Source organism: Salvelinus sp. IW2-2015, linkage group LG16, assembly GCF_002910315.2.
Source record: "Salvelinus sp. IW2-2015 linkage group LG16, ASM291031v2, whole genome shotgun sequence".
Lineage (NCBI taxonomy): Eukaryota > Metazoa > Chordata > Actinopteri > Salmoniformes > Salmonidae > Salvelinus > Salvelinus sp. IW2-2015.
The window spans coordinates 12,536,744-12,554,882 of NC_036856.1; the positions used below are offsets into that span (position 1 = coordinate 12,536,744).

The 18,139-nt window shown below is 42.4% G+C and overlaps 1 protein-coding gene across 3 annotated transcripts in view; it reads right to left on the reverse strand.

The window, feature by feature from the left end:
* LOC111976149 (protein strawberry notch homolog 2) overlaps positions 1 to 18,139 on the reverse strand; it is a 109,981-nt gene that overhangs the window by 69,776 nt on the left and 22,066 nt on the right. For 2 of the 3 annotated variants that reach the window (XM_070447531.1, XM_024004906.2), the window contains exons 2-3: positions 10,797 to 11,001; positions 8,235 to 8,323 (exon numbers count right to left, since the gene is read on the reverse strand). In XM_070447531.1, coding sequence (XP_070303632.1) covers positions 8,235 to 8,323; positions 10,797 to 10,907 — 200 coding nt within the window. In that variant the 5' untranslated portion in view covers positions 10,908 to 11,001. Of the gene's footprint in view, positions 1 to 8,234; positions 8,324 to 8,618; positions 8,664 to 10,796; positions 11,002 to 18,139 lie in introns of those variants that run through there. The other variant, XM_070447532.1, reaches the window with a different exon arrangement.

An 18,139-nucleotide genomic window follows, 5' to 3' on the forward strand; every position in this document is an offset into this window, starting at 1 on the left:
AGTGACAATTATATCTCCATTTTGTCGGTTTGTGAAAGCTACCTATGCGGTGGAAACATGGTGAAAATATGCGGTTGTGTGTTTGGCTATTGTGGTTAGCTAATAGAAATACATATTGTGTTTGCTGTAAAACATTTTAAAAATCGAAAATGGCTGGATTCACAAGATGTTTATCTTTCATTTGCTGTATTGGACTTGTGATTTCATGAAAATTATATTTATGATATCCCCTGCCCGCGTTAGGGTAGGCTATGCTAGTCAGCTTTTTTGATGAGGAGGATCCCGGATCCGGGAGGTGATGAAGTAGAGGTTAAACTCATCGCCTATTCAATTCCTCTTAATATAGGACTGTGTGCACTTCCTACGCCTTCCACTAGATGTCAACAGTCTGTAGAACATGGAATGAAGCTTATAGCTGTGTTGTGGGGACGGATGGGAGGGGAATGAGTCAGTGGTCTGGCAGATTGCCAGTTCCTGGTCACGCGCTTTCTCTCATAATATCACCTTGCGTTCCATAACTTCTACAGACATGAAGGAATGCTCCGGTTGGAACGTTATTGGATATGATAACATCCTGAAGTTGATTCTCTACTTACTTTGACCAGTTTTTATTCTACTTGTAATATAATTTTTGAAGTTTTCGTCCGACGTTTGCCTGCATCTGCGCGAGCGTTTGGACACATGTACTACACATGCTAGCAAAAGTAGCTACTTGGACATAAGTAATGGACATTATCGAACAAAATAACGATTTATTGTGGAACTAGGATTCCTTGGAGTGCATTCTGATGAAGATCATCAAAAGTAAGGAATATTTATGATGTAATTTCGTATTTCTGTTGACTAACATGGCGGAGAAATGTTGTTAAATCTGAGCGCCGTCTCAGATTATTGCATGGTGTGCTTTTTACGTAAAGTTTTTTTAATTTTTTATCTGACATACCGGTTGCATTAAGAACAAGTGTATCTTTAATTATATGTAAAACATGTATCTTTCATCAAAGTTTATGATGGAGTATGTTCTGTATTTGACGTGGCTCTCTGCAATTTCTCCGGATATTTTGGAGGCATTTCTGAACATGGCGCCAATGTAAACCGAGATTTGTGGATATAAATATGCACATTATCGAACAAAACATAAATATATTGTGTAAAATGATGTCCTATGAGTGTCATCTGATGAAGATCATCAAAGGTTAGTGATTCATTTTATCTCTATTTCTGCTTTTTGTGACTACTATCTTTTGCTGGGAAAATGGCTGTGTTTTTCTGTGGCTATGTACTGAGCTAACATAATCGMTTYGTGTGCTTTCSCCGTAAATCCTTTTTGAAATCAGACARGTTGGCTGGATTCACAACATGTGRAGCTTTAATTTGGTSTCTWTCATGTGTGATTTCATGAAAGATTGATTTTTATAGTAATATATTTGAATTTGGAGCGCTACATTTTTTCTGGCTTTTGGCCAAGTGGGACGCTACCGTCCCACATATCCCCGAGAGGTTAACGCCAAGATAATGGAATTCATTGCACTTGACAGTCAACCGTGCTCTGTCGTGGATGATGTTGGCTTTCGCAGACTGGTCGAGCACCGGTACACACTACCAAGTAGGCACTATTTTTCCGATGTTGCCACTCGGAGTTACAGTATTGTTGAAACTCACATCCTTGAGCTACTTGCTATGGGCGTCACTGCTATTAGCTTCATGACTGGCATTTGGACCAGCGATGTCAGCCCCATGAGAATTATGAGTCTGACAGCACAGTGGGTCGACGAGGTTTTCGTACTGAGGAAAGCCATATTGCATGCTCAAGAATGTGCTGGTTCTCATACCGCTGCTGCCATTTCAATGGCATTTGAGAATATGTTTGAAAGAAACATGAACACACCCCTAGCTCCATTCGAATAACTGACATATAGGTACATCAAAAATGTCATATCGGTACATCCCTAATAATTAGATCACCTGGCGCCATGCGTCGCAATAGTGAGTGACTCACAAGGCTCCGGTCTCTCGTCATTGTGTGGTTGTAAAAAGACACCACGTGACTGGGGACTGCCGTAAGCTTCATAATAACGTGACAGGTGAAATGAAGAAAGCAATGTTCAATTTCCTAACATATTGACTACAGGTATTTAAAAAGTAGCTACAAATACTAAAATGTATTAGAAAAAACGGTATTGAAATTCCATTCCGTGACTATTTCCAAAAACCCCGGGATACAGTATACCGCCCAAGCGTAGTCAAAATCAAATCTTATTGGACACGTACACATATTTTGCAGATGAGCTTGCAGGTGCAAGCGAAATAGTTATTTTTCTAGCTCCAACAGTACAGTAACAATACAAAATAGGGTTGAGCGGCATCCAAATTTTCATACTGTCCTCCTCTCATCCTAGGATTTACGCTATTACTGGCTAAGTACACAAGTGGGTGCCAAAAAACACAAAAAAGCCCATTGGGTGTCTATTACCAGAGTGCTAACGAAATTATCACAAGTAATAGCGAATTTCCATGGAGGTTCCTAGCTAAATATGCTAACTAGGGCAACGGGCCTGCCTGCACTAATCGGAGAAGACGGGCCAAGAACAGAGAGGAGAAAAAAAACAAGGAAATCAATAGATAGCAGTGGCAGCTGTACAGATAGCTCATCAAAGGGCTGACTTCTCAAACACGTCATAAATCCAACATGATGCCCCGTCACCTTATTAATTCAACCAGTTACTTAGATAAGCGAACCCTAAGTTTAACTTGCTAGTTAACGCATAATTCTTCATTTTTCATGCAGGAAAAACGCATAAGAAATATCTTGATGCTTTTCGTAAACGTAGATCTAAAATGCTTCTTAATGTATTTTCTTCTCGGCATCACTCATTTTGTGCTTCAGTTGCACTTCACTCGGATGAGAATTTACAGGTGGGCATTCTATCAGAAAACTGATGTGTAGCTACTTTTCTTCTGTACTTTTCTTGGTGTAGCCAGCCTATTTTTCTCCAATAAAATGCAAGATTAACTTTAAGAAAAACATTAGGAAATGTAGCTGGCTACATTCTATATTAAACATAAATATGATGGCCATGCATAGTTTTTGCAAAAAAGACCTTGGTTTTTCATGTGTGGCTGCCAGCCAAATAGCGTTGCATTTCTGTTGTCATCTGATGAAAATGAAGCCATTTTCTGCCAAACGTGTTGCACTAATGTGTTTTCTGTTTAGGAAAATTATAGTTGTATGTCCCTGATCATTCTAAAACTTTTCTGACATTTTCAACCTCTCCCTGACAGTCTGTAAACGCCTACATGTTTCAAGCAGACCACCATAATACCTGTGCACAAGAACGCCAAGGTAACCTGTCTAAATGACTATCGCTCCATAGCGATAGGCTGGTCATGGCTCACAAACATCATCCCAGACTCCAAGTCACATACTGCCCCAACAGATCCACAATCTGGCCATAATGGCCATGTACTCATATAATCCCCACCTGGCACAGCCAGAAGAGGACTGGCCACCACTCAGAGCCGGGTTCCTTTCTAGGTTCCTTCCTAGGTTCCTGCCTTTCTAGGGAGTTTTTCCTAGCCACCGTGCTTCTACATCTGCATTGCTTGCTGTTTGAGGTTTTAGGCTGTGTTTCTGTATAACCACTTTGTGACATCTGCTGATGTAAAAAGAGCTCCATAAATACATTTGATTTCATAGATGACGCAATCTCTATTGCACTCCACGCTGTACTCTCCCACCTGGACAAGAGGAACACCTATGTGAGAATGCTATTCATCGACTACAGCTCAGCGTTCAACACCATAGTGATGAGCTTGGATGGTACTAAGTTCAGGACCCTGGCACTGAACGATCCTGGACTTGCTTAGTCCCCTCCTGTACTCCCGGTTCATCCACGACTGACGGTGGTGGTCCTGATAGCTGACGACGATGAGAGCCTATAGGGAGAAGGTCAGTGACCTGGCAGTGAGGTGCCCGGGCAACCACCTCTCCCTCAACGTCAGCAAGACAAAAGGATCTGATCGTGGACGACAGGAAACGGTGGGCTGAGCACTCCCCCATCCACATCTTGGCCGCAGAGCAATCTGGGACGATGTATAGCAAGTTGTGTTTGGAGTGAATAGTGGAGCGAGTAGTTAAACTCATGAGCTATTCTATCCTCCTTTATAGGCTATTATATATTTTATATGAGTGTATTGACCGATGGCCTGTACAGGTCCGGACTGATGCACTCTTTTTTTTAGCTCTTCACGGAACACACCGACTTACTGAACTTTTTAAACGTTAAGCTGGCGCTGCTAGCTGTGGATAGCCTGCTTTGTTTTTGGCATTATGCCAACCGTCGGCCATCCAATGGATATCAACGGCAACCATTGACTGTCCAATGCTACCACTGAAATGTTCACTAACCAGAGGGACAGAGTAGAAGTCAGAACAGTGTTATGTCTGTAAAAAGTGCCTTTGGTCTGACTGGCTGATTTAAGATATCGGGCGGCTGCAGGACGTTCGCCGGTGAGCTGAAGCAGAGCCTCGATGAGTTAATTCATGTGGCTAAAGCCCAGGCTAAAGATATTTAGGAGCTGAACATCTCTCGCCCAGGGTGGTGGAGAGTTGTGCGATGTCGCTCTCCCTCACTTCTTGAAGCAGGTGGCTTGTTCAACTAGAGACTGGGCAGAGGTGGTTAGGTGAAAGGGCCCAAAGGTGCTGCAACCAGGCGGTCCATTCCTGCCTTGGAGGATTAACTCTGCCTGGCAAACAACTTTGCACCGCTAGAAGTTGACTGTCCACCCCCAGGAATCCGCTCTGGTCCTGGAGACCCTGATGCCAGGCAAGTGATATCCAACATTACAACAGGACGACAACAGTCCCTTTACTCATCTAGCCCGCCTTCAGCTGGCAGCTAAAACTGAGTGCTAACATTGAAAAGGTAGTTAAAAAAGTGATGGGATATCAGTCCTTGCCACGAAACAGGTAACCCGCATTGAGTCTTGTACTAATGAACATCCTCCTTCGAGGCATAGACCAAATGGCACAGTTCTAAGCAATTTTGTATGTATACCATTTCAAGCAAACCACACAGCTATTTCATATAGAGGGTTACCTAATGATCATAGCACGTTTGTGTTAGAGACTCCCTCTGATCTGAAATCCCGCGGCTGTGACCTTGGACTAATTCATGTAAATGTCAGAAGTTAAATTTTTATTTTATTGATCTTACTGTAATTCAGGCTTCTCAAAACTAACATTGACATTTAGATAATTACTGAGGCTTGGTTAAGAAAGTGTGCTAGACTGATGCGTCTCTGAATGGATATAATGTTTATAGGTCTGACAAAGGTGGGGGCGTTGCCAAATTCATAAAGAACAACTTGAATGTTGCTGTGTGCATTACCACCTCTGTCCCCAATGCACAATTAACGTTAGTGGGAGTTTATCACCGTCCCTCAGCCCTCCCAATTGCTCTTAACAAATTGTCTGACTTGCGGTATAAATATGCAAAATCTGAATTATTAATATTGGGGGATCTTAACTTGGATTGGTTGATGCCAGTATCAGATAGTACAAATATCTTTGTCTGATCCAAATTTAACACAACCAACCCGCCCCAAGTTAAAACACCATTAAAAACCTACTCTTTTGGATATCCTGACAAACGCCCCTCATATGTATAAAGCATATGGAATCTTTGCTAACGAGCTCAGTGACCATTATCTCACTCCTATATTATAGATACTAAGCTACCTAAATTGTGTCCACGCATTATTACTATGATACATTTTAGAACTTTCAATGAGCAACCTTTCCTGTATGACTGGGAGGGTGTGTCCTCTAGCGATGATTCAGATCAGGCCTTTAAATGTTTTACCTCTCTGTTTCACACTGTTGCAGATAAGAATGCCCCATATAAAGAGATTAAGGCTTAAGGACAGATCTAACCCATGGTTCACATATGAATGGTCTGAACGATTTCGTGAAGGAAACTTAGTTTGGGCTAAGGCTAGATTAACTGATTCTACCTCTGACTGGCAGTCCTTCAGACATTTGAGAAATGTCTTACCCTAGTTAGAAAAGCAAAGTCTAAATACTTCTTGAATTGTGTATCTGAGAGTGGTAGATATCCAGCCAAATTTCAGAAAATTGTAAAATCTTTATTAGAAAAAAAACACAGCCCCTTCACTGCCCCAGCAGGTTTGACAGCCTCTGGTTCCATAACAGACAATGGTTTCTGAAAATACATAAAGTTCCACTAGAGTTATTGATTCACCTCTAAACAGATAGCAGAGATACCAGGCACTCACTTTTTTTCTTCTTAATTTGAACAAATGTATGTAAATTAGGTACTTTAAAAAAAAATGGTGTAAAAAACAGGAGCCGATTTGCTTGATCCCTTTCTACTGCAGCTTTCTGCCCCCATCATTGTAGAACCTTTGATCCACATGTTTTATTAAACAATTGCTTCTGGTGCTATCCCTAAGATCTGGAAGGTGGCGCATATGTCCTCACCCTTCACAAATGTGGATTCCTTCTGACTTGGTTAACTAGCACCCAATTTCTGAACTATCTTGCCTGGCAAAAATGTTCGAATCACTAGCAAACTCTGCTAATAATATTTTTTACTTCAAATGATATTGTTAATGTGTACCAGTCTGATTGTAGACCTGGACACAGCATCGTTTCAGCAGCTACGCTTGTCTTAAATTATACATTCAATTGCTTAAAACATAGGTCTATAAATATGGCAGCACAGTGATTCCCATCTGAGAAATAATGTCTCAATGTGTTTGTGTCCATATGACCGATTCTGTTGGACCAAACCTCAAATGCAAATAATGAGTTGAAACGGCTTGTTGTCAGAGGAAGAAGTGATCTTTCATCTTTGTTGTGAGTGGCAGGGGCTTAGTATATGATTGGGAAGGTGAAAACAGCACAGAAGCAGCGAAGGCGACGAGACCAAAAATAAAACCTTTAGAACAAGCAGACAAACGCTCATAAAAATGTTAACATGATTCTTGTGATAGAGGCATGTGGAATTTTGCACTAAAACATACATTCTAATTAATCCAATTATTTCAATATATCACCCAGCCCTATACTAGCTTACTTTAATAAAGCACCTGTGGGGGGAAAATGCGACAAAGATTAGATTGAAGAAGCTTGAGACCACTACCAGTGAACTGAATGCTGACTAAACTGCTAACGTCATTTGTGGAATGCTTTCAAACATACATTCTAATTAATCCAATTATTTCAATATATCACCCAGCCCTATACTAGCTTACTTTAATAAAGCACCTGTGGGGGGAAAATGCGACAAAGATTAGATTGAAGAAGCTTGAGACCACTACCAGTGAACTGAATGCTGACTAAACTGCTAACGTCATTTGTGGAATGCTTTCAAGGAAAAATCACCCAAAGAGCAAGGAGGGAAAGCAAACTACATCATTGGTTAAATCAACACCGGGTAGGGATTAGAGATTCTGATTACGTACTGAGTCTCTTCGCCATGGGGGAAAACTGAATGGAGAAAATGCTGTAGAAGCACTGAACTCATTAACCTTACCCTGTTTAACCAGGGGAATCATATCTGTGTACAGAACTGGCCAAGCCAAGGCCTTTTAGGGGACACAATTGCCAGTGTGCGCACAATGGAGGTTTGGGGTTAGGTGCTCGTGTGTGTGTTTGTCTGAGAGGTGGGGGTTAGGTAGCAATGTGAGGCCAGGGAAGGGCCCGCTGCCTGATGTAGAGATAACCTCCATCCTCCCCAGCGAGGGCGACGCCAGCCAGCCAGTCAGGCAGCCCTCCACAGGAAATTAAGGAGATTTAATAAAAGGAACTGAAGGCCACCCCCGGATTTTAAGACAGGCAAATGCAAAACAGGACAAGCTGCTAAATATTACACTCAATACGCATTGGTACTTTGACTGGGCCTTTATTGTTAGGGGCACTTTTGAATAATGTATTTGACAGCTGCCTTGTTAATTTGGGTTTAATAAGCCCTGTGTAACAGGGTAAATGATATCCCTTACTACTACAAAAACAAAGTGCACATATGGAGGACTACATCACTGACACAGTGATGGCAAGTAGAGGTATTATTAACCTTTGCTAAGAGATTACATGCATTGAGACACTCATGTGATCTCACATGTGTCAGTGTGTGACAAAAAGGGTTACACACATCACATGTAAAACAGCAGAGGGGAGGGTAAGGTACGAGAGGTGATTGGTTACTTACTGGTTTCCAGATTGCATAGGGCAGTGTGCGCTGTAGCCTCCAGACTGCTGTGAGAGCGATCCCCAGGAAGCAGAAGGATACATAGAACTCTGAAACAGAGAAGATAAAAGGTTCATTAGTTAATTATGCCTAAGAAGACTCAAACACAACACTCTATGCGACTAGATATCATAGGGTCATAAACGCTTTGCATTTATATTGTCAAATTACTTTGTCAGGAATCATATAAAAGTTCTCTGCATTCATTAAGTTTAAACCTCTGTGACAAGGTGTACCATTTTCCCTCAAATTACATTGGTGAATATAGTGCTTTTATTTTCACCAGTGCATTTCACAGAGTGCCATCGAGAAAACAACCAGAGTGCTATTGGGCAAACCATTTACCATGTCTTTGTTCCTCTGGGTCTGAGAAACTAGATCGTGCCAGCAACTCCTGAAGAGACAGATGATGCCTTGCACTAGTTAATACCTGAACCTGTATCAGGCCCTGCATCAGTCGAGATAACTGTCACCACAAAGATGTCACTGTACCAAACAAAATGGCAAACCGTCTAACACATGACAGCCATTTCTTGTGTTCCAGGTTCTGGTTATGTTAACGTGTCCTAAACCACCATGACAATATTTTGTATTTTGTTAGTATCCCCATTAGCTGTTGCGAAAGCAGCAGCTACTCTTCCTGGGGTTCACACAAAACATGAAACATTACATAATACATTAATTGACAAGAAAAGCACATAATTGTAAAAACGGCACAAATAACCTACATATCAATATCTAGGCCAAATAGGGGAGAGGCGTTGTGCCGTGAGGAGCTGCTTTATCCATTTCTTGAAACCAGGTTTGTTGTTCATTTGAGCAATATCAGATGGGAGTTCCATGTAATAATGTCTCTATATAATACGGTACCCTTTCTTGAATTTGTTCTGGATTTGGGGACTGAAAAGTCCCATGGTGGCATGTCTGGTGTGTGTCAGAGCTGTGTGTAAGTTGACTATGCAAACAATTTGGAATTCAACACATTGTTACTTATAAGTGATGCAGTCAAGTCTCTCCAACTCGTAGCCAAGAGAGACTGACGTGCATAGTATTTACAGTGCATTTTGAAAGTATTCAGACCGCTAGACTATTTCCACATTTTGTTAAGTTTCAGCCTTATTCTAAAATTGATTAAATCTACACACAATACCCCGTAATGACAAAGCAAAAACAGGTTTTTAGAAAGTCCGGGCTCTGGCTGGGCCACTCAAGGACATAGAGATTTGTCCCGAAGCCACTCCTGCGTTTTCTTGGCTATGTGCTTAGGGTCGTTGTCCTGTTGGAAGGTGAACCTTTTCCCCAGTCTGAGGTCCTGAGCAGGTTTTCACCAAGGATCTCTGTACTTRACTCCGTTCATCTTTCCCCATGATCCTGACTAGTCTCCCAGTCCCTGCCGCTGAAAAACATCCCCACAGCATGATGCAGCCACCACGCTTCACTGTAGGGATGGTAACAGGTTTCCTCCAGACGTGATGCTCGGCATTCAGGCCAAATATTTCAATCTTGGTTTCATCAGACCAGAGAATCGTGTTCAGGTGCCTTTTGGCAAACTCCAAGCAGGCTGTCATGTGCCTTTTACTGAGGAGTGGCTAACCTCTGGGCACTCTACCATAAAAGGCCTGATTGGTGGAGTGCTGCACAGATGGTTGTCCTTCTGAAAGGTTGTCCCATTTCCACAGAGGAACTCTGGAGCTCTGTCAGAGTGACCATCGGGTTCTTGGTCACCTCACTGACCAAAGCCCTTCTCACCCGATTGCTCAGTTTGGCCAGCTCTAGGAAAAGTCTTGGTGGTTCCAAACTTCTTTAATTTAAGAATGATGGAGGCCACTGTGGTCTTGGGGACCTTCAATGCTGCAGAATTCTTTTTGTACCATTCCCCAGATCGGTGACTCGACACAGCCCTGTCTCGGAGCTCTACAGACAATTGCATGGCTTGGTTTTTACTCTGATAACTGTGTGACCTTTTATAGACAGATGTGTGCCTTTCCAAATCATATCCAATCAATTGAATTTACCACAGGTGGACTCCAATCAAGTTGTAGAAACATCAAGGATGATCAATGGAAACAGGATGTACCTGAGCTCAATTCCGAGTCTCATAGCAAAGGGTCTGAATACTTATGTAAATGTGTTTGTTTCTTTAATATAAATTGTAAAAAAAAAACAGAAAATCTGTTTTCACTTTGTCATTATGGTGTAGTGTGTAGATAAGTTTTTTTTATTTTTATATATATATAAATGTTAGAATAAAGCTGTAACGTAACAAAATGTGGAAAAGGGGATGAGGTCTGAATACTTTCCAAATGCACTGTATATTAAGCCCTCTGATTACAATAACATTATTTGCATACTATAATATAGCCTATATTATGGAGCCACATTTGCTGGAATAATATTGGCACATTGTGCAGCCATTTATTATTAGCATATTATGTTGCCACATTTTCCTGGAACTTTTGAGTTTACCAAATAGGTGGATGTGTAAACGTGTAGTGTGTGTGTGGGTGCGTGCATACGACGTACCTCCATATTGGAAGAGGCCACTTCGAACATGCTGCTGTCCAGCTGCGGCCCCTCTGGGTGCAGGTAGTTCTCCCCGTCCATGGCCAGTGAGGGTGACGGGAGTGTGGGCATCAGGCTGCAGGCTGACACATGACCCCTGACCTTCACTTATGTATGCTGGCTGTGTCTTACAGCGCTCCTACTAATGCCCAGCACACTCCATCACCTGGAGAGAGCGAGACATGGGGTTCAAGTCAAATTATTCATATTCTAATGACAGTTTTTACACAGGAGCATGTCAATGTGTTTTTCTCACAGTAGTGTGGTCAAAAACGGTATAATTGCCTAAAACCTCTATTGCAGTTTTGAATCAACAGCATAAAACCAGGTTTTTGCAACTTTTAAAGGGTGGAGGCCACAAAAGATCTGAACTCATCACGGGGGCCACAGTGGCTCGAGAGTCTGCGTACCCACATCCATACCAATACATGCAGTAAGAGACTGGCTCTAGCCTTTTGGGGCCCCTAAGTGAAATTCCCGGTTTTAGTTTTTATTTTCATGCAATTCTACACATTTTGCAATGGGATGGAGAGAATTGTTTGTAGATTTTAAAACGATATCTGACAGACTACCAAAATCCATGGGGACCCACCGGTCTGTAATTCGACCATGATTACTACAAGTTTAGATAGTATTATTTTGTTTTTTATTGGGATCCCCTATTAGCTGTTGCCAAGGCAGTGACTACTCTTCCTGGGGTCCAAACTGGTAACAAAACAAATAACACTACATAATATCCTGCCTCTGCCTCACGCTTCAGAAATAGGTGATGGCTCCTGCAATATGAGCCTTTCCAAGGCTCGTGAATGGCCACCCACTTACATAGCACAATACAGCCCAAATTACAATACAAAAAAATATATACATCTAAATAATGGCTGCCTCTTCACAGTCCAAGTTGTGCCATAGTGTTATTTTATCTGTTTATTAATCTGTTTTTACTGTTAGCTTGAGTTACCTGGGGAGGCAGAGTATTCTATGTAGTCATGGCTCTCTTTAAAACGGTGTTTCCCAGCCTCTGTTCCGAACCTGGGGACTGTGAAAAGACCTACGATTGCATGTTTTATGTTATACCGATGAGTGTCCGAACTGTGTGCCAAAAGCTTGAACAGACAGTTCAGCACCAACACCTCACAAAGACCAATAGATATGCAGTCAATCTCTCCAGAACTTCGAGCCAGGAGAGATTAACATGCATGTTACTGACATCCGGGCTCCGTGTACATCTAAGTGCAATTTGTGTTGCTCTATTCTGGACCAACTGCAATTTACCCATGTCCCTCTACCGCATCTGCGGTGAAAGGTGARAGAGCTAGAGCAGCGTTTGTCAGATCATGAGACATCCCGAAAATCGGTCTTCTCACAATCTGTAGCGCACCTCTATGGAAAGATGACTCATGCGAAACGTGATGTGTTCTCCGTTTTGATCTACAACCTCCACACGTGTCAGGAGACTCGTCTAAAGTCAGTGAGTGGTCTGAGTGGGGCGGGGAAAACTGAAAACCAGCTGTTATTGGCAGAGAAGTGTGGAACTTTCTTATTGGTCTATTAACTATTGTACCGCCTAGTGATGTCAACAGGCAGGCAAAACTCCATCCCACCAAAACAGGCAGAAATTTCAGGCGGTCATCAAACATCTCTTACACAGGTTTGATTACATCTGACCATAATGCACACAGCAGGTACCCACGTGCCATCTCCTCATTTGTTATACCCACATGGGTGATTGAAAGACGAACTGTTTTGCCGGTTGTCTTGGTAATACTATGAATGTTTAGATGCCAATCACCATTTAAGTTCAAAGATGAAAAAGCCTGGAAGGAGGAGAGATGACTAGAAATGATTCGGTTGACCATTTTGTGTGTGGATTAATTGTTGGAGTAGAGGACCTTGTGCATTTCAGGTAAAATAACAACTCAATGTTTATATCCCAGGACAAATTAGCTAGCAACAGCAAGCTAGCTAAATAGCCATACATGTTTAATGCTTTTCGACCTGTCCCCTAATTAATGTCATTGGTTCAGAGTTTGTTTTGATATTTTAGCCTGTGTATCGCGTTTGGTGTAGGGGGACAAAATTAATTTATGCACGATGGCGCACACGCGCAGCCGGTTTGGGTTTCGTGTAAGCGATGCAGCGCTGTAATAGGCAACCTGGGATGCCCAGTGATTGCGAGGCCTACTTACCGTCTTATTTCCAATCAAAACCCTTTGGAAATCATTGTAGGTGTACAGTCAAACAAACCTAAGAGGAACATGCATGTGTTTGTATGAGAGTGGTGTGCAGGAGATTGAAAATGAGGCCAAACACAGGCAGGCGCTAACTTCAGTGTGAGAAACAACAAAAGTGCTTCATTATTCCTTATTAACCTCAGCCAATCACTCTCTTCAGCTCCCTCCCTTATTCCCTCACCGTCCCCATCTCTGAAGCGCTGGGATCCAATCCCAACATCCCTGGGCCCTTTTCGCTCCTCCCGCCTTTTCTCCAGTGGATCCAAACATATCACCATGCCAATGATGGCAGTTCATGTCTCCTAGCAACCGAAAGGTGTCCATCTTTAGCAGCCCACTGTGTTCAAGGACAATAGATAGTGATCCTCTTCCTGCAAGCCCTATTGTCATTACTGGAAAAAAGGGAAAAAAACTCCCTGCCACTGAGGGAGAGAGCGAGTCCTGCCACGTCACTCAAGGAGAGCAGTCGTTGTTGCTTGACCACGGACACTTCGTCTGTATAGTCAGATGTTCGTGACAACGATTTCCACTTCGCTTCTTAATATAAATCCACAAGCGTTCTACACTGAACAAAAATATAAACGCAACATGTAAAGTGTTGGTACCATGACGCACAAAACTTTTGTTAACAAATGTGTTAACATCCCGTTGGTGAGAATTTCTCCTTTTGCAAGATAATCCATCCACCTGATAGGTGTGGCATATGAAAAAATATTCAACAGCACAGGTACACCTTGTGCTGGGGACAATAAAAGGCCACTAAAAATGTGCAGTTGTATCACACAACACAATGTCACAGATGTCTCCAGTTGAGGGTGCGTGCAATTGGCATGTAGACTGAAAGAATGTCCACCAGAGCTGTTGCCAGATAATTGAATCTTCATTTCTTTACCATAAGCCACCTCCAAAGTTATTTTTAGAGAATTTGGCAGTATGTCCAACCTCACAACCACGCCAGCCCAGGACCTCCACATTRGGCTTCTTCACCTGCGCAATCATCTGAGACCAGCCACACAGACAGCTGATGAAACAGGAGTATTTCTGTAATAAAATCCCTTTTGTGAGGAAAAACAAATTCTGATTGGCCGTTTGAAAACACCGCCTGAAAGCCTGTTTTGGTGGAAGGAAGTTTCGGCCTTCCATAGTGACATCACCATGCAGTGAATTAGTTAATAGGCCAATAAGAAAGTTCCAACCCACTCTYCCAATAACAGCAAAATGTACGTTTTCCCCTCGCAGACAGTCCAGAGTGAAAATTCTTGCTTGTAAAATGTATTTTTGGCCATTTTACTTGAAAACAAATCACAGTAAGGTACTTAATGTTACCCAGAATTGCATTGATATAGAGATAAAAATAGGTGAATTGGACCTTTAAAATAAATGCATTCATATTGGACCAGGAAATCGTGTGGAGACACAACAAACGTTGATCAGATAGTGATAGGATCATATTGATTAAATCACCAAGCCCACATTTAAGCGCAAGGTGCAAACAAGGCATATGTTACAGCAGAATCGGACTCAACCAGACGAATGACCGGCTGTCCCATCTACAGTCTGCTGTTTCTTCCACACAAAAACAATGACGGTTTTCATCCATAACTGTCGGTTATACGGTAATTGTGTAAGCCCTATTAACAGTTACACAGTAATGATAAAATCCTGACCTTTGTATTAAGTGGTTTAATGCCTAGTGTCGAGTTGGTTTTTGGTAGAGAAAGGGGGGTATATTTCAAAACAGTCACAGGAGTGGGTAATCTCTTAATTGCTTCATCGGTTGGTGACCGGCTGGGCCAGGTCAGCCAGGTCTAGGATGGGTATAGAGGGTTACCATCTGGGCCTTTTCCCATCTCAATGGGTTAGGGATGTGCACATTTATTCAAATATTCAAAAGGGACGTTAGTATTTGAATACTTGTGTGAGTATACATTTTTCGAAACAAAACCAACGTATAGGCCTATTTTAACACTTTTTCAAAAATATCCATGTAAAAGAAAATGGGGTAAAAGTAACAAAAGTATTATATATACACACACACTACTGTTCAAAGGTTATGGGGTCACTTAAAAACATCCTTGTTTTTGAAAGAAAAGCAAAAAAWTTTGTTCATTAAAATAACATCAAATACAGTGTAGACATTGTTAATGTTGTAAATTACTATTGTAGCTGTAAACGGCTGATTTTTTATGGAATATCTACATAGGCGTACAGAGGCCCATTATCAGCAACCATCACTCCTGTGTTCCAATGTCACGTTGTGTTAGCGAATCCAAATGTATCATTTTATAAAGGCTAATTGATCATTAGAAAACCCTTTTGCAATTATGTTAGCACAGCTGAAAACTGTTGTACTGATTAAAGGCGCAATAAAACTGTCCGCCTTTACACTAGTTGAGAATCTGGAGCATCAGCATTTGTGGGTTCGATTACAGGCTCAAAATGGCCAGAAACAAAGAACTTTCTTCTGAAACTCGTCAGTCGATTCTTGTTCTGAGAAATGAAGGCTATTCCATGCGAGAAATTGCCAATAAACTGAAGATCTCGTACAACGCTGTGTACTACTCCTATCACAGAACAGCGCAAACTGGCTCTAACCAGAAGAGAAAGAGTGGTGCTCCTTTTGTCCAGGTGGGAAAGGGCAGTGTGGAGTGCAATAGAGATTGCATCATCTGTGGATCTGTTAGGGCGGTATGCAAATTGGAGTGGGTCTAGGGTTTCTGGGATAATGGTGTTGTTGTGAGCCATTACCAACCTTTCAAAACACTTCATGGCTACGGACGTGAGTAGTGTTCTTGGGCACAGGGACTATGGTGATCTGCTTGAAACATGTTGGTATTACAGACTCAATCAGGGACATGTTGAAAATGTCAGAGAAGACACTTGCCAGTTGGTCAGCACATGCCCGGAGCACACATCCTGGTAATCCGTCTGGCCCCGAGGCCTTGTGAATATTGACCTGTTTAAAGGTCTTACGTCGGCTATGGAGAGCGTGATCACACAGACATCCGGGACAGCACTCATGCATGCCTCAGTGTTGCCTGCCTCGAAGCGAGCACAGAAGTGATTTAGCTCATCTGGTAGGCTCGTGTCACTGGGCAGCTCGCGGCTGTGCTTCCTTTTGTTGTCTGTAATAGTTTGCAAGCCCTGCCACATAAGACCAGCGTCGGAGACGGTGCAGTAGGATTCGAACTTAGCCCTGTATTGACGCTTTGCCTGTTTGATGGTTTGGAGGGCATAGCAGGATTTTTTACAAGCCTCCGGGTTAGAGTACCGCTCCTCGAAAGCGCAGCTCTACCCTTTAGCTCAGTGCGAATGTTGCCTGTAATCCATGGCTTATGTACGTACAGTCACTGTGGTGGTAAATAAACAGCCACGAAAAGTATAGATAAACTCTTGGCAAATAGTGTGGTCTGCAATTTATCATAAGATACTCTACTTCAGGAGAGCAAAATCTAGACTTCCTTAGATTTCGTGCACCAGCTGTTTACAAACATGCAGACCCCCCCCCCCACCCCCCAATCTTAACGGAGTGGGTTGTTTTATCTAGCCGGTCCTGCTAGCTGAATATCCATGTCATCATTCAGACATAATTCCGTGAAACATAAGATGTTACGGTTTTTGGTCCCGTTGGTAGGATATTTTTGATCGTACCACGTCTAATTTATTGTCCAATGATTATACGTTGGCGAGTAATATTGACGTAACGGCAGCTTTCACACTCGCCTTCTCCGGATTCTAACGAGGCACCCCGCTCTGTATCCTCTGTACCTGCGTCTCTTTCTCTTGCTAATAAACGGGGATGTCGGCCTTGTCGGGTGTTCGCAGTATGTCCTGTGCTTCCTGCTTGTAGAAGAAAAAATCTTTCTCAAATCTGAGGTGAGTGATCGCTGTCCTGATATCCAGAAGCTCTTTTTTTGCCGTAAGATAGTGGCAGAAACATTACGTACAAAATAAGTTACAAATGACGTGGGGGAAAAAACACCTAATAGCACAATTGGTTAGGCGTCTGTAAAGCTGCTGCCATTTCTTTCGCCGCCATTTTAGCGCTTGGCTCCCTGTTCCATCGGTGGTATGGGTAAGGGAACAATGGAAAAAACGGGATCCTTGGGACGTCCAAACTCTGACATCACCCTATTAACGTTTAAATTGAAAACAGTTAGATAATGGTTAAGGATTAAGGTTAGGGTTTAGGGGAGGGACATCCCAAGGATCCCGGATAGAAGCTAAACATCTGAACATGCCTCAGTATAGGCCTGCTGTCTCTACCAGCCTGTTGACAGGCCTCCACCCCTCCCATGCGATCCCTCAATCTTTAAAAACACTTGTTTCGTCTTCCCTCGCTCCACAGGCCTGGCATTAATCCTGCTTAAGGCACACCGAGTAAATCCTTTAATGAACGGCCCGCTTCATCTTCATTAACAACGCTCTAAAGATCAGGGCATCATGACAGACAGGGTGACACACACACACACACTTGCAAGACTGAACAGACCAAACCTTTTACATCAGTTCCTGTTGCGCAGAGTTACCATCTCAGACCTCACCATTGATGAAACTTCTTCCAACCTACATCAAAGTCACTCACTGCAAATTTCTGCCCATTAAATGTCCTCCTATTTTAATCTAATTACAAAGCAACGCTACATTATATTAACCAGTATGTTGGTGGTTATGATAGGCTGGCTTGCTATGCTGGATTAATTATCCAAGTGATGAAAAATTCATAAAAGGAACAAGTTACTTCCCTGGGAAACTCAGCAGTCATTCAAAACAGTGAATTATTTATCAGGCCCTTTTCAACTCACGCCATTTCATGGAGCGGCACGGACGCACAGAGAGGATCTGTGGGTGGCTCGGTACGGGAGAAAACGACAAAGAGAAATTAATCAACTGACTGAGTAACCAAATCTGCAGCGCTATCAAAGTGGAGGGATATAGAAACAAATGGTGTTTTATGAGCCTGTATTGTTAGAGTTACTGCAGCCATTCAAATATTAATCATGCTACACAGTCAGACGTTCCATTATTCCTGCTGAATTTAACATTATTAGAAACACCATTAGAATTAGCCTG